Source organism: Mercenaria mercenaria, chromosome 19 (assembly GCF_021730395.1).
Source record: "Mercenaria mercenaria strain notata chromosome 19, MADL_Memer_1, whole genome shotgun sequence".
In the NCBI taxonomy this organism is placed as follows: domain Eukaryota; kingdom Metazoa; phylum Mollusca; class Bivalvia; order Venerida; family Veneridae; genus Mercenaria; species Mercenaria mercenaria.
This window is the reverse complement of record NC_069379.1, coordinates 1478750-1501847: the sequence shown is the minus strand read 5'-3', so window position 1 is coordinate 1501847 and position 23098 is coordinate 1478750. Positions and strand designations below refer to the sequence as shown.

General features: G+C 35.1%; 1 protein-coding gene across 1 annotated transcript in view; it reads right to left on the bottom strand.

Annotated features, from left to right (window-relative positions):
- LOC123543015 (neurogenic locus notch homolog protein 1-like) overlaps positions 1 to 23098 on the bottom strand; it is a 59130-nt gene that overhangs the window by 10978 nt on the left and 25054 nt on the right. The window contains exons 17-31 of the mRNA XM_053532029.1: positions 22540 to 22653; positions 21027 to 21137; positions 16664 to 16774; positions 16215 to 16325; positions 15297 to 15379; positions 13558 to 13629; positions 12031 to 12127; positions 6942 to 7039; positions 6142 to 6201; positions 5487 to 5580; positions 4628 to 4738; positions 4063 to 4173; positions 3651 to 3761; positions 2647 to 2780; positions 2248 to 2347 (exon numbers count right to left, since the gene is read on the bottom strand). Coding sequence (XP_053388004.1) covers positions 2248 to 2347; positions 2647 to 2780; positions 3651 to 3761; positions 4063 to 4173; positions 4628 to 4738; positions 5487 to 5580; positions 6142 to 6201; positions 6942 to 7039; positions 12031 to 12127; positions 13558 to 13629; positions 15297 to 15379; positions 16215 to 16325; positions 16664 to 16774; positions 21027 to 21137; positions 22540 to 22653 — 1518 coding nt within the window. The remainder of the gene's footprint in view (positions 1 to 2247; positions 2348 to 2646; positions 2781 to 3650; positions 3762 to 4062; positions 4174 to 4627; positions 4739 to 5486; positions 5581 to 6141; positions 6202 to 6941; positions 7040 to 12030; positions 12128 to 13557; positions 13630 to 15296; positions 15380 to 16214; positions 16326 to 16663; positions 16775 to 21026; positions 21138 to 22539; positions 22654 to 23098) is intronic.

The window sequence follows — 23098 nt, the reverse complement described above, 5'->3', positions numbered from 1 at the left end:
ATATGAACAAAGCTCGTGTGCTTATTGAAAAGTTTGTGAGGTTTGGTTGATTTTGCTCAAAATCTTTTGTGAATTATAAGCATTTTTTTAACAAATCAATGGGGAACACCCTGCTTTTACTGGAACAAGTGGAATAACAGTAAATGTGAGCAAAGGTCATGGACTAATTGATAATTGTGTGTTATTTGGAGATTCTAATTATAACAAGAGCTTGTAGAGCACTTGCATGAATTAACTGACAAGGAACAGAAATTATTTGGTCACTGCCTACTGGACATTTAACGTATTGATCTTAAATCAATAATCATGGGTCATTTACCAGTCTTAAATGACCTCCGTATCAAATGTGATCTTAGACCAGAGCATAATCTAGATTTCTGGCAAAAAAAGTTCTATTTTCAATGTGATATTGACCTTTGACCTACTAATCTCAAAACCAATAGGGGTCATTTGCTGGTCATGACAAATCTCCAGATCTCATGATCCTAGGCCCAAGCGTTCTCCAGTTATCATCCGGAAACTGATTTGTCTACAGACCGACCAACATATATCATCAAACATTAATATTTACAATATATATACCCCTCCTCCTTTGAATGAGGACAATCAAATTTCAAATTAGAAGATGCCCATGTCTCCCTAGTCCCCCAATGCATAGTCGTAATAGGCAAGAAGTCAATAGAGAATAGGAGCGAAAGACAAAGAGACACTAATGTTTGGCTGCAATAGAGATCATCTACTTGGCATGTCCAATCACCCTATGAAGTTACAAAATTCTGGGTCAAATGGTTCTCAAGTAAACCGTGTTCCATGTTCAGGCCCCTGTGACCTTGATCTTTGATTGAGTCCAAAATCAACAGGGGTCATCTACTCTGCATGTCCAATCATCCTATGAAGTTTCAACATTCTGGGTCAAGTGATTCTCAAGTTATTGATCCAGAAAGAGTTTTTCCATCTTCATGCCTCTGTGACCTTTCCCTTAAGTCAAGTGATCCCAGAACATTAAGGGTCGTCAACTTTGAAATTCCTATCATCGTGATTGATGGTTCTGGGTCAAATGATTCTAAAGTTATTGGTTGGAAACTGTTTTCAAAGTCCTGGTTCCTGTGACCTTAACTTTTGATCAAGTGATTCAAAAATCAATAGGGGTCATCCACTCTACATGTCCAATCATCCTAAAGTTTCAATATTCTAGATCAAGTGGTCCTCAAGTTATTGATCAGAAACGTGTTTTCATGTTCATGCCCCTATGACATTGACAGGTGATTTTTTTATTTCTTTATTTTTTTTCCAAATGAGATCTCATCTTGGTAAAAGCAGGCTATGAATATATTATACATAACTTACATAGATAAAAGACACTTCAGAATGTTTCATTCAATTTTAAAACAATCAAAACAACTACTACTATCCCGAATATCAGCACACATCATGATATTCGGGTTGCATTCAGTCAATTTTCAGCTGTAGATTAATATAATATGCCCCATAACCATGACAATATGCATGTTTTAGTGTTGTTATTATATTTTCTGGTCCTTTGGGATCATGGAGGCCAATCAACATATGTGTAATAGAGTTCTGCTTAAGCCGGCACTAGGGGTCACATTTCATTACCTCTCATGAACAGACTCAATCAAACCGAGTCTGCTATTACTCTTCTTGGCTGCATTCTATGCTTCCAAAGGATCTTTTTACGAATTTTATTGTTCACATTCAAATATTGAAAACTGAAATTTTTCTAACTTAGTTTGAATGATCTCAAATTATTTCATTGCAGTCTTCCGAATCCCGCCAGAATGTGAATATTTGGGGACGAAAACACCGCAAATCTACCGGCGATTAAAAGATGAATTTGTTAAAAATAATGTTTCTTTCGAATTAATTATACCCTTTAATGATATGTCAATCATAAACACCAGCCAGAATGTAATATTGAATCAAATTGAAGTACATACGTTCGTATTTTCGGGAAACAGGTACGAATTTTTTCATACGCGTTGTTTTTGTTATGAAATATAGATTACGACAAATTTGTACTTAAGCAGTGCATTTTTTGATAAAGTTGAATCTCAGAAGCTTTCTGAAAGTTAAACAGACTTAAATTACGTAAAATTTATGGAGGACATGGAACTACTTGTTCTCCGATTACGGATAAGCATTTTGACCGTAAATTTGTGGTATGGTAAATCTGTGGTCACGCTTCGCTGCCCAAAAAACTGAGTTTTATGTGACTATATAATTTACCTGTCCAGAAGTTTTCACGAACATCTCCAAAGCCAGATGCATATGCCGAATAATCTTGATCTTCAAAGTTTTGTTTGTTATTTTCACGATTCATTAATACCTGAAAACGGATAGTTGCTGGCATTGGAATAAATCAATAGCAGATCTAACTGTAGTAGCTTTTCCAATTCTTCCAAGTTAGACCTATACATCTGCTATTAAATAGCAATTTTTCGCCTAAAACTAATATAATCTGGTTTCATACAGTACTTGATAAATATGTATCTATGACAGACGTCAGTGCCTGTTGTGTTTATGCTCCGTCTACTAGTAGAACACACTTGACGCAAATTTCAATAGCGGATGTCTTTTATAATCTAGCCTTTGTACTAGTCTTTACAGAAAATACGCTAAACATACCGTCCAATCGCCTCCTAGCGTATTCATGTCACAGAGCACGTTCACTGGGTTTCCATTAAGGTGAACTAGATATACATTGTCGCCTGTAACACTCACAATATTGTTGTCCTGGATGTCCTTACAGTCTTTGATGACTGAAAAAATGTTTGTTGTTATAACTTTATCATGATTTGTAAAGTCACTATTGTTGTTCAAAAGTTGCCTTCTTACAATTTCTTCTATATGTTGAAAAATGTATTTGTGTGTATTTGTGTAGAAGTACATGAACATAAAAACAGGAGCAAAAACTGAGTAAACGCATAGCTCAATATACATTCAAACATATACAAAAGTGAAGAAAAACTAACAACAAAAAAGCTAGTAAACAGAAGAAATAGGGTCCCGCTGCTTTTGAACGTTCCATGGAAAAAATGTATCTCGTCATGTAAATATTTAGTTTAAACATATTTTATTTCAGTAATATATGAAACATTAATTAATTAAGGAATCGGACAGAAAGCTTTATCAGCTTACGGTTGTCCTCTAAGTGTGAAAGTATTACGGTTGTCCTCTAAGTGTGAAAGTATTTAATTAATAATGACATACTTAACTTTAAATCCTATTAATTATTGATATTCAAATTTTAAAACAGTTGTGGGACGTCATTTGTTGCGTCAGTTCCATTTGCGTCGTTGCGTTAAGAAGTTCATTAACAGCGATATTTTCAATTCTACTCGGCGTTAAGAACATATGATACAGAAATTAAAAATGTACGTGCGTGTGAAATACGAAGATTATTAGATTTGCACCGGGATTCAATCTATCGCGTAAAAATACTGCGCTGCTGAAGTCACACAAAATTTTCGCTGTAAAATATGCGCAAAATTCGCGATACAAAATTGACGTGACTTTTTAATACATGGTTTAAAAAAAACTGGTTGTATCATTATGACACATCAAGGGGTGGACGAAGCGTGATTTTTAAGGTGCACATTTTTCCCATGATGAAAATTAACATGACCTACCTCGGTCACAGTTAGTTCCGGCATAGCCTGAGTCACATTTGCATGTATATCCGCTCCCATTGTTGGTACAAAATCCGTGGACACATGGATTGCTTGCACAAGATGATATTGCTGTAAATTATATAACATATCTGAGAGAATAATTCATAATTCAGTACTGGGAATAGTATCTTAAAGATGTTTCACTAAGAATAAGATACTATGCAGTTTTTAGGGTTGTCTACATTCTATAAAGAGTTATTGTATGTTTAATAACTGTCTGATTAAAAATAAAGTGTAGTCAATTACCTCTATACTTTGGCATTTTTACTCAAATTTACGTTGTGAAAATGTCAACAAATATTAAGCAAATCACATTTATATCAACTATAAACAAACAGCATTTATAATGAATAAAGTTAAACAATCATACGAGTATCGCACAAAACTCCTGTGTATCCCACTGCGCATGTGCAATGGAAGCCACCACTTTGTCCAGAAGAACACTGCCCATGCGTACATGGTGACAATGTACAAGGATCACCTGCAAGTATTTACATGTACAAGATAAGTCAGTCAACTATTTCTTGAAGGTCACAGAGGATAGAGCTGTAGTCACGTACCCTTATGTACATCATCAAATTTACTTTAAAAGAAACTGCATAAATCTGTTTAAGCAAGAATAGCTTTGGATGTTGTAAATCACCTGATCTTTTGTTATTAAACTTTAATTATACAATACAATGTAAACTGTTACTCATCAGCAAAAAAAAAAAACGCGAAGCAAAGCAGTTTTGACTGCCTGTCACAATGAAATGCAAATGCGATCGTTCTACAAACGCATACGTTGAATTACCATTATGGACGAAGCCTAAAATTGGTCTATTTTGTAGTGAAACTGACTTCTATGGAACAGTCCATTTATATAGAAACGTAATGTATATATACAAAAACCCTGCCTTTTTTATAACAAGAGCATGAGTGGTATTTTTACTTACGTCTGTCACATAATTTTCCAACAAATCCTTGATTGCAGGTACATTGGAATGTGTTCCCATTGGCTGAACACGTGCCATGATGGCACGGGTTTGATGAACATGGAGAGGTGACTTGATGAAAATAATAAGTAAAAGAATGAGAATGTAAAAACTTTAAAAAAATGATATAACACTTTCTACTTTGTCAATTTCTTTCAAATTACTTGTACAATATAATCAGTGTTATAAAGTAGAATTAGAAAAAAATTAATTTGAAAAGTATTTTCTTAAAGCAAATAGCTGTCTAATACTGGTGACCGCTGGAGGTTGGAGAGAGTTCAGCTGTCATACATCTCAAAAACTTGTTATACGTTTTTAACAATGTGTTAAAGATAATGTATCCATAGTTCAGCAACATGAAACGTAGTGATCATATTGTTATAAAATTACATCCCTTTAACGACTGTCGCATTTTTCTACAATTCCATTAAACACATACAAATATCTAGATTTTATCATATATGTTCGCTTATAAAACGGACTCGCTCATTAGGCGTCGGACATGCAATGTTTCCCACTCTCTGAACTGGAAATATAAACTCCTAATATACGGTATCAAAGAGGAAAACGAAATGAAGTTGGAAAGAAATGATCCTAAAAAGAAATGACCAAATGCCATTTTTAGCTCGACTTTTCGAAGAAAACATACTGAGCTCTGTTCTAGTTGAAATATTGACATGGAGAAACTTCCCAGAAATTATTGACCTGCACTGATTTCTTCGAATTCTTATCTTTATATTTGTTCTTCTAGTATTTCTAAGAGCTGATTGATAGTACCATCGTATGGAAGTATATATTGTCGCTTTATAAAGCTACAAACCTGTATTTTGTGTTTGTGCATTGCATTTTGAATTACACAATTGAGAGTTACAGCAAGATGCGCATGCGCTGGAGGTTGACATCTGGCTGCATGTCTATAAATAGAAATGAAACCAAAACATAATGGCGTTCAAAAGTTAGGATAATTAATTCACAGACGAAACGTTTGTGTTTTCTTTTATCATAATGCAATAGACTGTGAGTTCATCCAAACTTCGTTCGAAGCCACAAGTTTAAAAAGCCAGTCGAAATTGGTAGACCAAAGGCTGTTGTCGAGGATGACAACTTAAACTTGTGACAAAATATTTCTTATGTTAGTAGAAAAATAACAGTAATTTAGAAATAATGTATAGAAAGCCGTGTTTTAACGTAATTAATACACGGAAAGAAGTTATACGTTTAAATTATTCTGGCGATGTATTTTCGATTTCGGGTGTATTAATTTAGGTAAAACATGATTTTGCTATACATTATTTCGATTCTAATATGCCCTTAATCTAAAACATTAGATAACATATAAAAGCGCTCTTTCTTGGTCGCAGCAAAAACATTGACGTCATCGCACGTTAACGTGACGTCATTTTAGCGTAAGCGTGTTTCAACAAAAGCAAGCATATTAGAAAATAGGATGTTCACACAATGTTATATAACCGTACCGCTTGTTTCACACATTTCACTTCATATTTCCCGCCAGACACCTGGTTCACACCGCAAGACTGTCAAAAGAAATAAAAGCATGTTGAAATATGTTGAAAAGGAGGAATACTTATTTGAACATACATATTAAATCTGAAAAGTGAGCCTATATTCATTTTTAGACCAGGAATTTTGCTGTGGAGGTTTGGCAGATTATTTTGGGAAATTAGGTAGAATGCCCTCTCAGAAAGCATCTTGCAATATTTGAAGTGTATTTTAAGCATAACTGGTTGACACAATGCCATCTTTTCAACTAGATCGACGAATCTTAGATATGTTACGGACCCATTTCCTTGGATCCGCTTTTGATTTAGATTTGTGAACACTTCTTATCTTTTACATTATAACTAGATTGTTTGCAGACAAATATTATATTCTGTTACGTATTAATGTCCTTTGAGTTACATTAGAACCTAAAACGTCAATGTTTTTCTACATTGACGTTCAGATATTATATCGGATGCATGACGTCATTTGTGACGTCAGTTTTATGCAGGTAGTCGAGTTTAAAAGTTCTTGGTCACGATATTTTCAATTTTACTCAGGCCAAAGAACAAATTTTCATCATTTATATTACCATTATAAGTGAAATATGTGTATGTAATAAAAAAATTATCAGATTTGCATCGAGAAATATGCACTCGTTCTTTCGCGGAATGATAAAGGGCTCCTAAAGTCGCGCAGTATTTCCGCTGCAGAACTTGTGCATATTTCTCGATACAAATCTAATAATCTGTAAATTATATCCACGAAAACCAACCTCGTCCTTGTCACAGACTCTAAAAGTATCACACAGTTCAGGTCTGTCTACATTATAGTCACAATGATAACAAATAGGTCCTGTGTTGCTTGGCCACCCTACAATGAAATTTATATAAGAAACAGTTTTGAAATAAGATAAAACCGTATTTGAGAAGACCTGGCATGGAGTGGCATTGCTTCGTCCACCAAACTTGAAAGAAACGGCAATATGTGTAAATAATTCTATTTTAAGTCGACACTTGTGTAATTGATAAAAGGAATTGAAAAAACATAACAATCGAACAACTTAAACCATTTTGAAATCACAAGCTCCTTTTATTAAACAATGCAACAATTTCCTGTTGGTTTAGACAATATTTTATTAATCACAATTCATTTACAACATGTACATATATCAAAAAGGCATACAGGATTGAGTAGGAAGCTGAAAGTTTACTGGAAGACGGCATATATAGAACAAAGAGCAAAACTAGTTTTCTGATAAGGAAAAGTGTAAATTAATTAAGGTATCCAATCCACAAGTAAGCAAGTTCTATATAACATTACTATTAAAATATATAAAATATTGATGCCTGGTAAGTTCACATAATGTTGGTATTTGAAAGTGTATATTCTACTGAAATAGAAATTCTAACATGGCTCGAATTGATTTCCAGTTAAACAAAGAAGAAAATCAAGCTCTGTATATTCTGCGATAAACAACGGTTGACGCGCGAGACATTATGACGTCAATTATGACGTCAAATTGCCGCATGACGTCCGATACATTACTCCTCGCGTAAATAAAGCCCAGCATAATATGTATTTAAATATATCAATGAGCATGTCAGAATGAAAACAGTCAAGGCCTTTTTGTGATTTATCGTCTAATTCACCATGGTTCATCGTTCAGATGCTTCAGTATTTAACCACTCGGGCTGACGCCCTCGTGGTTCAATTCCTACGCATCTGAACTCTGAACTGTGGTAAATTAGACGATAAACCACTCGAAGGCCCTGATTATTTGTTAATTCTAACATGGCTCGATTTGATTTCCAGTTAAACAAAGAAGAAAATCAAACAACGGTTGACGCGCGAGAGCATTATGACGTCAATTATGACGTCAAATTGCCGCATGACGTCTGATACATTACTCCTCGTGTAAATTAAGTCGAGCGTAATATTTATTAAAATATATCAATAAGCATGTCAGAATGAAAACACTCAAGACCTTCTTGCGATTTATCGTCTAATTTACCACGGTTCATCGTTCAGATGCTTCAGTATTTAACCACTCGGGCTAACGCCCTCGTGGTTCAATTCCTACGCATCTGAACTCTGAACCGTGGTAAATCAGACGATAAAACACTCGAAGGCCTTGATTATTTGTTAAATATACATTACATGACAAAAATATGATATATAATTTTTATTTTTTCACTTTATAGATTTCAAGGGCACTTCAACAGAAATTCAGTTATTACAGTACACTGGATATCCAAATCGGCTATCCTGAAACCGACTGGACAAAAAAAAAACGCTGGAAAAAATGATACCGCTGTAAATAGGTAGGTAGAGTGTTTCATTCATTTCTATTGATATGAATCCGATCCTTGCAATCCAAATTGGCAGTTTCGTTAAGAAACGGACATGGCTAACACTTCCAATTTCTGGCCGGAAAACGATCGTTATATTTGTAGAGCTTCACTGCCAATTTCTTCAGTCTGAAAAATCTAACAAATTAAAAAGTTTTACGCAAACGTTTTTGTTTGTTAACAATCTGTGAACATTTCAATGATTTAGTTTAACAAATGTATCGTTTTGGAGCATCTCTGTTATATTTCCGGGTTCTGCGTTCTGTCTGAAAAGATATTAGCCGTTAAACATGTATGGGTGAAAAGATATGACTGTCGTAAACGGCCGGTGGTATTTGCAATAGGCAGTCGTTGAACTCGGATGTTGGCTATCGAGAATACAGGTGTATGCAAGTTTTTAAAAACAGCCATGTTGTCATAGTATGCCCTACTGTGTCCCTTCTTATGTAAGTTTTGTATATTATTAACCTATTCATTTCGTCTATGTGTAAACACGCATTCAGTATACAGATACCTATATATTTGATCCCTTATGCCATATCGAGTAATTCTGGTTTGCTCCATCATCAGTCCTCTACATACGCCCCGCCCGGGGACCGAACACACGACCCTGCGATACGTAGATCTGCGCTCTCCTTACTGAGCTGTAGGGGTAAAATAACCTCAGCGGGAAGGGTGCGGTCATGACACTTTGTTTAACCCTTAGCCTGCTTAATTTCTATTCAGGACTAGCCTATCATTCAGTTTGGGCAATACCATTTATTATTCAAAGGGGTGTTCACTGAAAATATACTGACTGAATAGCGAACAATGCAGACCGTGATCAGACTGCAGGGATGTGCAGGCTAATCCTAGTCTGGACTGGACGCAAAGGCAGAATCACTAACCGCCAGCAGGCTTAGGGTTATGATTGAAACTATTATTATTGTCGTTATTATTACTGTAGTTATTTTTATTATCTCTACAACGCCATTGAATATGTCATTGTATAGAAATAGGCGTTTAATCAAATTATTTAGATACTTAGATACAGTTTCTAAGCGGGCGGGCAATTACTCGAGTGCTTGGTGAAAAAATAATCAGAGAGTGCGAAGGAATACAGTCATATTTGACAAAGCTGCTTGAAATAAAACAGAGTAAAACTTTTATAATTGGTCAAATTTTGGTCTAATCACTACCAATAAATACATTTTACATACAAAGATATGCATATACATGTAGACATCGGAGTTCAGCGACAGTATAAGCGGCCGTTTTCGACAGTCATATTTTTTCTCCCATACATTGGCCTCCAGATCGTTCGACAACAACAAAAAAATTTGGATCTGGAAATCAATGCTATATTTCTTAAGAATGTTTTGAAACTTATGCTGACAGACTATATGCAGCGGAAACAGATGAGAATTAATTGTTTTAATTACTTGTTTACGATGAAATTGATAAGCGTTTGTATATTTAACGCGCATTGAGCACTATAAACTCTCCACAGTGTTATTTGTAATGACAACGGGGAACATTTTTTCTGCCGCGGCGGTCCGGGTTCGATTCCCGACGAGGTCATCTTTTTTTTCTTTTCTTTTTTTTTTATAATAGGACATTTTTGAATAGTTTAGAAAGAAAGATTCCTATTCTGAAAGATAGCCTTGATGAACTGATAATTCTGCTTTTCTTCCGAAACTTTATTCAATATTTTATTCTGTATTCATAAAAAGCAGTCATTTGTCGATTTTTATCATCAAGATATAGGTATATCTGTATTTAAGGAATATTAAAGCCGGTCTTAAAGAATTTTACACATTTTGCGTAAAATAAACATGAGCATATCTATATCGGCCAGCGGGCTATATAGCAGACGACAATATTTTCCGTAACAGAAGCTGTTACGAGTACATACGGATAACGGCGGAAAAAGCTGGAATATTTGAAGAAATGTTCAGTGTACTTGCTAAATTGCAAAAGGGACCAAGCAAACTATTATTAACTTTAAAACAAATAACACATAATAATAATTGAACAATTTATCTTACATTTTCAGGGGTAACGTTTTTTCGATTATTTGCGAAAAACATCTCATTTCATCTGTTATATTTGAAAAAGTCATTTTTGTCCCGCTTTCTACAGAGTCTATATGAACTGAGATGGGTCTATTTTATGTCAAAAAGGACCAACCAACTTTTTTTTCAAAAATTATTCATTATATTAGAAAAAGATAATAAATATTTTTTCTCCGTAAAACGTAGAATACAAAAATTTCACACAGATGCTCCGACAAGACAAATGATTAAAGCATTCACAGATTGTTCATTAACAAAGACATTTGCGTAAAACTGGAATCGTGTCAGATTCTTTTTTTATATGAAGAAATTGTTAGGGAATTTCTAGAAATATAACAGTAGTTTTCCGACCAGAAATTGGAAATGTAAGCCATATCCATTCCATGACAAAATTGCCAAGTTGAATTACAAGAATTGGCTTTATATCAATTGAAATTAATGAAAAACTCTACCTACCCATTTACAGTGGGGTTACTTTTCCAGCGGGATTTTTTTGTCCAGCGGGCGTCAGGATACCAGTGTGTACAGTGTAAGATTTATCATTTCGCAGTCAAAACACATAACTGCAGTGAATCATGCACATTATGTATGATCAGCTTATTAACTAATTGCTAATTCTTGTTCAGGAGATGCAATTCTTTCAAGTGATACAAAAAAATAAATAAACAAACAAACAAACATGGGGTCATGAGGTATGGAATTTACCTATTTGTGGATCATATACCTTAAAGACCCACCACATCCTAGTGACCTATTTTTGCCTACCACATGAACTTCGTGCAAATCCAATAACCCTAACCTAACCCTAACCCGAATACTACAAGATGGATGGCATGCAGACAATTTAGGCCCTGCCTTAATTAATGTGTTTTCACAACTTCATCTGCAAACTTATCAGTCATTCTCTGTTCAGTATAGTTTTATAAACATAGAATAACAACTATCTTACACTATAGAAACAGAGTGTGGTAAAAACTTACCTTAATACATTAACTATTGTGCCTACTTCTACATTAATTTAACAAAATATTTAGACATAAAACACATTGTTTTGGTTTAAACATATTTATTCCAAACAATATACATAATTATATTTATATATTAACATTAGAAGTACAGTTGGTGGAAAGGTTTAGTCTTATAGAGTTCTTCTCCTATATATTGTCTTGGCCTTATTTATGTCACTGTCAATTTGTAAGTAGATACTTGTTATTTTTCATTTTCTTCATGCAAACCATGTATAATTATTATGGAAATAAAAAGAATACAACTGTTTTGTAGTGCATCTTTAAAATGGTACTCGTTTCAACATGATTGTTGTTACAAATTCTGCAGGAAGTCAAGCTAACGGTCAGTTAGTACGTTGAAACGTTGTATTGATTTTTAAAAAAAAATACATTTCTGTTATTATAATAATTCAAACTAATACTTTCTTTATCAACAAGGTAGTCAACTTTACCTGTATTTCCGCATAACGTTGCAGCGCACAGATCCCCGGAGCAACAATCACTACATATTCCCATGTTCGGTGCCGAGACAGTTGACGCACCACAAAACTAAAATAAAATATTAATAGAATTTTACGCACTGCAAACCTAAACTAAAATATACAAAACAGACTAAGGCAGCAACAAAATAAAATAAATTATTCCAAATGCTGACGATCCTTACTACGAAAATATATAATATTTAAGGAATGAGAGCCGTCATAAAACTGACGCACCGCAAATATGAAATCATATTTCTTCAAAGAATTTGTTGTGTAAAATTACCTTTTCTCTCTGAGAATGTGTGTATCAATTCCTATTTGGGTGAATTTATACTTTCGGATAATTTAAGACATGAGATTCGATGTTATTCTCTTTTTTGTTTCCTTTGTATAGTGCAAAAACAAAGCATATAAAACGGCATATATTCTGTCCAATTTTGTTCAACCAACGGAACAGACAAAAGAAACACGACGTCCTCGCCATGATACTAATGCTGTTGTTGTGGTGGTTGTAACTGTTAATCATTTAAACCTTTACCCGCCCGCTTAGCTCAGTAGGGAAAGCGCAGATCTACGGATCGCGGGGTCGTGAGTTCGATCTCAGGGCGAGGTGTATGTTCTGCGTGGCAGTTTGATAACAGACATCGTGTCTGAAATCATTTGTCATCAATCTTTGATTCAAGTGGGGAAGCTGGCAGTTACTAGCGGAGAAGAGGTTTGTACTGGTACAGAATCCAGGAACATTGGTTAGGTTAACTGCCAGCCTTTACATAACTGAAAGACTGTCGAAAAAGGCGTTAATCTCAAAGCAAACAAATTAAAAGTTTTACAACCAACATGGTGCCTGACGTATCCGGCCTGGGAGATATATTGGTGTTAATTGTGTATCTTAATTAACAACCAACATTTTATGTGCCATATCCGCCAAGGAAGGTATATTGATGTTATCTGTGTATCTTTACTACAACTTTACGGCTGGTTTGAGTGATATACTGGTCATACTTGCCTATTTTTTAAAACCTGTTTCTGACGTGGGGATATATTTATCTTACTTTTACATCTTTACCATCTAAACCCTAAGGCGTAAAATAAATTGTTTGTTTCCGGTATCCCGACCTACCCTAAATTTTTGGCCCGACCCTAAATGATAAATGTGTTTATGGCCTTGGATATTTTTTTTTTAACATTTTAACAAAAAGTTGCAAAACTGCACTTTTTATGCTTTTTTTTTTTTTTTTTGCTCTAAAGGTATTACACACATATCTGCATTCATTTCTTGACACAAAAATAATTTCCGAAAAGTCTCCCTTAATAAAAAAAATCCAAAAAAGAAAAAAAAATCAGACCTACCTACCCTAATCTTTTTTAGCATGTTACCGGAAACAAAGAATTTTTTTAGGCCTAACCCTGCTTGCTACGTGTCTATCACAGGTAACAATAAACTGACATGATCAGAGAACTTTTTAAAGCAAGCCTAGTCTCAAACATTGATCTTACCCGTTTGTCTTTACAGCCAACCTTGTTTCTGACGTACCCAGAAGGGGTAATATATTGTTCTAGGTAACATGTCTGTGAAAAAAAAAATACTTATTATCTATTTATCAAAGGTGTTGGACCCGTAAATGAAGCCTGTCACCGTGTGACAACAACACGTTCTCATTTGACGATTAGACATTCTTCGGAGGTAAATATTGATCAACGTGCACGTGCTTTCGGAAGAAACCGAGGGATGCCGAAAGCGCATACGGAGAATACGTTAATTACCGATTATCATTGCAGGTCCACTACCTTGACGATTCATCTAGTCACTTCGTTACACTAATTAAAGACATAATTTTGACGTTTTGGCACAATGTATTATACCCCAGTCACACATACGGCGCGGATAGCTAGCTACGGATAGAAACGTAGTAATCCGTATTGATCCGTACCTGAGCTGTACGGATTGGTACGAATTGATACGGGTTACTACTTTATGGTACGGCTCAGGTACGGATCGAAACGGTTCGATACGGATTGCTACGTTTCTATCCGTGGCTAGACGTAGTTATCCGCGCCGTATGTGTGACTGGGGTATTATACAGTTATGAAAGTAAGGATGTGTCGGTTTGTGCCAACAGTACTTGCTGTCTCCAAAATGCCTGGTAAAAGAAAAACGACTGCTTACTGTCGAAACCCTGTACAAGAATACGTAATCGCACGGAAATAAACGATTTCTTTCGGTACCACTATCGTACTATTTCGGGCCCACCACCATACTTCTTCGAGTCCACTACCATATTATTTCGGGACAACTACCATACTATTTCGGGTCCACTTCCGTACTATTTCGGGTCCACTACCGTACTATTTCGAGTCCATTACCATATTATTTCGGGACAACTACCGTATTATTTCGGGTCTACTACCGTACTATTTCGGGTCCACTACCGTACTATTTCGAGTCCACTACCATATTATTTCGGGACAACTACCGTACTATTTTGGGTCCACTACAGTACTAACTCGGGTCCTCTACCGTACTATTTCGGGTCCACTACCGTACTTTTTCGGGCCCACTACCGTACTTTTTCGTGTCCACTACCGTACATTTTCGGGCCCACTACCGTACTTTTTCGGGTCCACTACCGTTCTATTCCGGGTCCGCTTACGTGTCAGACGCGAATAGCTCAACATATTATCCACTGTTCAAACTTCCCTGTTGTTAACTTGTCATAATCCATTTCACATATACTGATGTACATCAGAATAATAAAATGTGTGTTTTTTATGGATTTAAATCTATCAGTTAATATTTTAGCCTTAAGTAGCCAGTCAGCTAACTTCCTAACTTCCAAAATTGACTGTTTGTTCTAGTTTCAACATGTCTTATGTAGTCACCTGCCTTGTGCGGCCAGATAGTGTCGAACCCGTAGCTGGCTGGCTAGTAAAGACTTTATTACAACAATATGTTGATACAAGATAGCTCAGAAGATGTGGTCCAGTGGTAACTCTGTCTGACAACGAAACCAGGGGTTGTGAGTTCGAGGTCCTGCTTTTGCAACTAAAACTTACACTTGCTTTGACAGCAAAAGAAAAATCCTTACTTTGTAACAATACAAAAAATAATTTATAATAGTATAACAAGCATTGAAAGTTCAGATATATTACATATATATGAGCATTTTACACATACATAGATATACATGTGTACATATAAATCATACCATATACATTGTATATATATATACACTAACCTCATGGGGACCGCAATCAGCGACCAGCGTTCCGTCCTGTGGTACCGGAAGGTCGTTTCCAAAGAGACATGTATAGGTTAAAACTGTAAACACATGCCATTTTTTAGATAAACATTTTACTCGTCAGAACTTAAATTTAATGAATTTGAATGGTTCATTTCCTTCTTTTACTATCTAAAGAATATTTGGAATACACTGTGAATGCATTTGGTTGTATTTTACAAAAACATCTCCCTAGTACCCAGTCTGATGTTCGGTTCAGTGTGCATAAGCCTCAATTTTCTCAGCTTCAGCCTAATTGGAAATCAGTTAAATAAATTGGAGGACTTTCAATTTTACTCATAACTTTGTAAGATATCAGGTTTAGCAGTATATCACAAAACTACAGAAATTTTAAGTAAACGAGCTATTTCTTGACAAACAATTTATATATCCAGTACATGTTTAATTGTTCTGTCCCATAGAGTTAGATGCTAAAAATATTCTAAAGGAGTTGTCTCCCTTTAAAAAAGAATGCCATTTGTAAAGAAAGATGTTTTACTCAGTTAAGTTTAAGCACTGGTATGTTGTTGCAAATGCATCAAAATGAAGACTTTAACAGCTTTTTAAAAAATGGTGAGTTTTTAAAGGCGCTGAACTGTCCAGAAGTGCGGCCACTTCATGCAGTCCCTTTCCGGAATTCAATAAATATATGAGTAAATTGACAATGCTTTTGTAGAATGATATAAATGTTATATATGCTGTTAAATGTCCATGTAAAACAATACTTTCTTTTTATGATTTGATGGTGTTCGAAAGTTTTGCTCTTCAGTTGACGATTGTATATAGTCTGTAATGACCGGTGATGTTGTAAATTATCTATAGGCGTGATTTTATGTGCACATTTTTCTCGTGAAAACAGTGATTAACATTCCCTACCTCGGTCACAGTTTGTTCCGGCATAGCCTGAGTCACATTTGCAGGTATATCCATTCCCATTGTTGGTACAAGATCCGTGGATACATTGATTACTTGCACAAGATGATATTGCTGTAAAATTTATGACATAACTGAGAATATTATCCTGAATTCAGTACGGGGAACGATGGTTTAAGAAAGAGATTTTTCACTTAAAACAAAACACTTTAAAGCTTTTAGGGTTGTCTATAGTCTATAAAGAGTTATTATATGTTAACAACTGTCAGAAAAAGATCAATTGTAGTGGTTCCCCTCTATACTTTGTCAATTCTTTTGCTCGAATTTAGATATAATATTCAATTTTTTTTTCTGAATACAATGTTGTGAAAATGCCAACACATAAAGCAAATCACCTGTATATAGACTATAAACAAACAACATTTATAATGGATAAAGACAGAAAATCATACGAGTGTTGCACAAAACGCCTGTGTATCCCACTGCGCATGTGCAATGGAAGCCACCACTCTGTCCAGAAGAACACTGCCCATGCGTACATGGTAGCAATGTACAAGGATCACCTGCAAGTATTTACATGTACAAGATAAGTCAGACAACTATTTCTTGAAGGTCACAGAGGATAGAGCTGTAGTCACGTGCTTAAACTCTTGTACATAATCACATTTACTTTAAAAGACTGCATAAATCTCTTAAAGCAAGAATAGCTTGGATGTTGTAAATCACCTGATCTTTCAAAATTTTATTATACAATACAATGTAAACTCGTCAGCAAAGAAACGCGAAGTAAAGTACTTTTGACTGCCTGCCACAATGAAATGCAAATACGATTGTTTTACAAACGCATACGTTGAATAACTATTACGGACGAAGCCTAAAACTGGTTTATTTTGTAATGGACCTGACTTCTATGGAACAGGCTATTAAGTATTTATATAGAAACGTAATGTATATATACAAAAAGCCTGCAGTAGGAGTAACAATTGCAGGACGGCGTAGCCCGAGTGAAATTATCTGTACGACGTATTGCCGCCCGAGTGTATAAATAGTGTTATAATACTCTTTTGCTATATATCATTTCGATTCTAATATGTCCTTAATCTAAAACAGTAGATAAAGTATAGAAGCGCTCTTTCTTGGTTGCAACAAAAATTTTGGCGCTACTGCACGTTAACGTGATGTCATTCTAGCGTAGGAGTGTTTTAACAGAGACAAGCATATTAGAATTGTTTGTATTGTTTGCAACGTATCCTGTAAAGCACTTTTGAACGTGTACATAATTTTATTCATAAATGTTATACAATAATGAATATGTATGGATAACGTATGTTTTCCGTTTAAAGGTCCACTACTAACACCCGAACGAGTATTACATGAAAACCAGAGTTTGTAGCTGAGACTTCCTATTTACTGAAAATATGACCCACTGCATTAGATCTGACCAAAGTAGTCATGAATATGTTCAAGAATAACCAACAAATAAGCAAAAAAAATGCCAAATTCAAATCAAAAGTATGTTTTCCGACTGCTTACGAAAACGTCGCATCTTCGGAATTTTTCGGAAGAATCCTCCGAAACGAGACATAATTTATAAATAGATGCAACATATATTATATGCCCAAACGATAACGTGATTTTTACAAACTTAGCATAGGGAATTCAACATTTTTGTAACTCACAAAAACTTCATGAAAATCATTCTTTTAATACAGGTAATATACAGCTATACTACAAGTTTTTGGGAGGACAATTTAGGCCCTTCTCAAATACAAGTGTTTTCAAAAATTCGTCTGCAAACTTTTTCAATTAATCTTTTTTCAACATAGTTTTATGAATATAAATGAATAACTATCTTACACTGTAGAAGCAAAATGTGATTGAAATTTACCTAAATACACGGGTTTATGTACATATGGCTATATTAATTCAATAAAATTTTAGACATTAAACATATTGTCTTGGTCTACTATATGTCGTTGTCAATTTGAAACTAAAATTTGTACATTTCATATTTTTCATGCAAATCGTGTATAATTACCATCATGGAGATACAGTTATTTTGTCGCGCGTCTTTAAATGGATATTCGTTTGAAATAATTTTAAAATCACGTGATCCCGAAGAATTTCCGACCGATTAGGGAAAAGCGATAAACACGAAAGTAGGACAAAATGACCACTCATGTCAGTCTAAGAAAATACAGAAACAATAATTTGTTTCTCTGTACATAATTATTATTATGTTGATTTCAAGGGAATATTGCACGGCTATCGTAAAATTTAGTAGTATATTTCAAAATGTGTAGTCTTGTTTTAAGATTTATGTCTATTCATTTGTCTTTATTTTGCACCTTTAATAACAACCGAAGAATCTCGAGAGATTGGCTGGTGCCCAAGCCAAGTAGGGAAAGGGTGCCAACGTTTCCCGATAGAATCTGGATTCCGCAGATATATTACGAAATAAACATGTGTTAACTCTACTTTCGCATAAACGCGTAAAAATAATGAACAAATAAATCATCTCACAGTATGCTTTCACTACAAACACCTTGCTCTTGCTTAAAACATAATTTTTGCCATACATTGCTTCGAATGCTCAAACCTTTACACGCAAAAATTGTGCTGCAGTTACAAATGTAATGTCATCCTCAATATGACAAATAAATGAGTAAAAAGAGCAAACGATAACAATGAAGTGAACTAAAACTAGATTGCGATTACGAGCACTGCAAGTTCCATCTTTAGCGTCCGCACAGACAACGCTAAATGCCATTTATTATGTAGCCATATTGTGACCTCCTGATACTCTGGTCTTAGTTATTTTCCGGAAGCCATATGGTTGATCAGTTGATCGTCCGACAGTCGGTACATTATCTCCGTTTTGTTAGCACTATGATTCATCATGTTGCAATGCATCCACGAAACAATATCAGTCAGACAGCTTTCAATGCGGCCAGAACCTCATTTCTAGCCACAGCTTCTATTGACTCAAAGGACATGTATAAGTCGGCGTAGAAATGATGAAGCATTCCATCATTTCTGCATCAAAGAGTGTACACGATAAAGTTCTTTGGACCAGGTACTCATCCCTGGTGAACACTGTACTTCATCAACCTATGCGTCGACAACTCACCATCAACGCACACAGTTTAATAACGGTCACTTAGATATGATGACGTCCATGCATGTGTTTTGTCTGCGACTCGAAAAAGATGTTCGAGGCGGTGTAATAGTGTTTAGTGGTCAGTCGTGTTGAAAGCTGCAGACAGATGTGAGAATATCATTCTGTACCTTTATCAAAGCCGACACAGTTGAATGACACAGTTTGTGAACAGACATAAATCCCTCATGCAGCTTGCCGCTCAAGACACGCATCTACTAGATTTTCTTAGATTTATGAAATGAAAGGGAGGTTAGACACATGCCTGTAGATTTTTTTAGAATATTTCATTTAAGACCTGGTTTCTTACGCAGAGGTCTTATGCTCGCATTCTTAAACTCTTTTGGTATCTAACCTAATTTCATTAATGCGTTTATGATGTTTGTTATCAACGGCATTAGAAGCTCATCAATACCTTTCGTTAAAAGCCATGTTGGTAAAGGGTCAAGTTCACAGGATTTGTTAGATTTTTTTTATAATATGTTTCACCTCTTCTGTCGTTGCAGGAGCCAAATGATCAAGACACTTTGCTACTGCCTGATGCTCTAAACAATTTAAGTCTGCTACTTCGCAATCACGTTGGCTACGCGTGAAAATAGTGTCATTCCTTATGTTTCCAATTTCATCCATGGAAATGTCATTAACCTTCTACGCAAGTTCTTTTGAGAATGAGTCGAGCAGAATTTTGGTTAGCTTTGCTAAACATTTATGGTCAGTGCCATACGACTTCACTTTATCAGAGAAGTAGTCGGTCCGGGCCTGAATTATGAGTTTATTTACAGAAGTACTTTGGTCCCTATAAAGTTGATGGTAGATTGTTAGTTTAGATTTACGCCATTTTCTCTCAAGCTTGCGTTTTAAGTGTTTACCCCCACGAAGTTCTTCTGTAAACCACGACAGCTAGGTCAAAGAGCGATATTTTTGTGCGTAGAGGAGCGTAAGGATAATCGATTTGAATATGCACTCACTGGTTGATCCACGTCTGTGCCTTCTAAAATATCCAATGCAAGAGACGCTAAGGTGTCTTGTTTCAATTAACTTACGTCAAAAGAGCAAACTTTCTGATTTCCGATCACAAAGACCTGGCTTGATGACCTCGATACCTGATAATATTTTGCTGTCACTCCAGGTTATAACAACATCTACTGCATGCTCGCGGGCATTGGTAGGTCCAGTCACATTTTGATGCATACCACATGACTGGAATACACTGGTAAATCTGACAGAATCTCGACCGATTCATGCCTCCCACAATAATGCAGTCGTTATTAACTGAGGCATATCTGCCTACGGAATTAGGTTATCGATGTTTCATACATTTTATATGTATGTCAACTAAAGTAGCGTATAAAAGCGAAACTTACATAACCAATATACATGACACAACTGAAATACATTTCAAAGTCAGAAATTAAACACTGCTAAACACTCTTTCTACCTAAATAAACATAGTTCTTCTCTGTTACTAGTCAACATTTTGATAATGGCGAAAGATTCCCTGTATATCACAAAAGCATGCACTACACGACAATCTAAATTTTCTGTAGAAAAATTCAAGAATCCCATTCTGGCAACGATTAATACATACAATAGTGTAAACGGTTGCAATCAATGGTAAGATGTATTTTACCATCACCGTAGTAATTAACATATCTTACCTCTGTCACAAAGAAGCCCGGTATGTCCAGTTTTGCACGTGCATGTGAAAGTACCATTTGACAAGGTAGTGCATACGCCGTTCACACAGGGTGAGTGCGAACATGGATCAGCTGAAATGAAATTATTTTCAACAGAGGTTGAGCGGTATATCTTTATGTTAGACAATATGAAAGTATAATGGGAGACTTTGGTCATTTATCCCCCATTCATACTTAAAGTAAATAGGTCTTTTCATTTTGGATTACTCTGTTGTTTAACAATATTTAATAAATGAAGCTAAGTTATTGATCATCATGCCTGTTGATTCAATAATGTCTTTAACTGCATCTTCTATAAACACTCAAGTGTCTAATTTTGACATTCCAGACATTTAATTTAACCAAAATGCAAGATATCTCACACCTAGGAACTAAGATATCTCATAGGCAAAACACAACGATAAAGTCAGAGATTCCAAATGATGGGACCTACTTACAATTTTATTATCTTGGACTTAATCCAATATGGGAGACAATTTGAAGCTCACCAAAGTCCCTCATTAAGAGTTAACTATTTCAACCAATCAAATTGCTTAGACTCCAGTATTTGTCCTGTTTTTTTTTGTTGTTGTTGTTTTTTTTTGTGTTTTTTTGTGTTGTTGTTGGTTTTTTTTATCGAATTAGCCTCGACGTTTTTTGTTACCCTGCTTTTCTAATTTTGGTTCAGGTGAACTGGTGAAGGTTCAGTCTTTTTCATGATAGGGCCAACGTGCAATTGATAAACATTCTGTTCTCTATTGCAAAATACTGTACACTTTTATATATTAATGATAGGCCTACTGTCTAAAATAAAATAATTAAATTTAAATATTATATATACTACACATTTAAGGTATATCTGCACGTTTGGTTCGAAATGTTTTCTACAATGTAGAATTTGATTAAACTCTGATTTTTCAAAACTTCAGAACATACCTAGAAAATTCAGCAAAAAAAGGATAGTGTTGTGTGCTTGATTTTTTGCTAGACTGATTTGAAAAAATTAGACCTCACGCAATTTTTCATAATGGAAGTCTATGGAAAAAATCATAATTTTCGTAACATTTTCGCAAATAGAAAATTTTCTACAAAGTAGAATTTAATGAAACTTCCCACAGTTGTAAATAAGCATATGGCCTATAATATGGTAAAATAAAAGGTATAGGTCCGTGTGCTTAATTTTGAGATATTTGACCATGATTAAAGTAAACCGCACTTTTCACGCTAATTTTATGACATTCTTTTGAAGTTTTAACGTTTTAAATGTTTTAATATCATATTTTAAGTTTAGAAAGACAGTGACAGTGCCATTGTTATAAATTTACTCACATGCTGCTATTAATTCATAAATGATTTTCATTTCCATACGCCGATTCCAGGTTTTATTCCACGTTTTCCGGATAAATGACGTTACGCCATCACTTCCGGTTTATCAAACGTGCAGAATTACCTTAACCAAGAATATTGAAAGGATTGGACTGTTTAAAACACTTACGCAGATCACAAAGTCTGCCAATATACCCGGGTAGACACGCGCACCGGAAGTTGTGATTTCTACGGGCTGAACACGTACCGTGAGTGCAAGGATTTGCTGTACAAGGACTTATAGCTGAAAAATACCAACAGCAACATATAGTTAAAGCTACTCGTCCAAGTTGGTATAAAATTTATATATGACACTAAACAAAGATAAAGCGGGTGAAAATCAAAGTTAGATTGTAAGAAGCTTGTCACTCTTAAAACACGCTTACGCTAGAATGACGTCACGTAAACGTGCGATGACTTCAATGTTCTTGTTGCGACCAAGAGAGAGCGCTACTTTATTTTAGCTGCTGTTTTAGATTAACGGCATATTAGAATCGGAAGATTTTTGCTATGAATTATTCTAAAGGTAAAAAAAACAATATTTTTATCTTAAATTTTACTCAACTAATCTTTAACAATTATTATACTGGTGACCTGTAACTATTTTTATGTTATGTTTTTCTAAGGATAGCAATGAACTAGATTTAGTGGGGTGGGGGTGAAGAAAAAAAAAATATATCAAAATATTT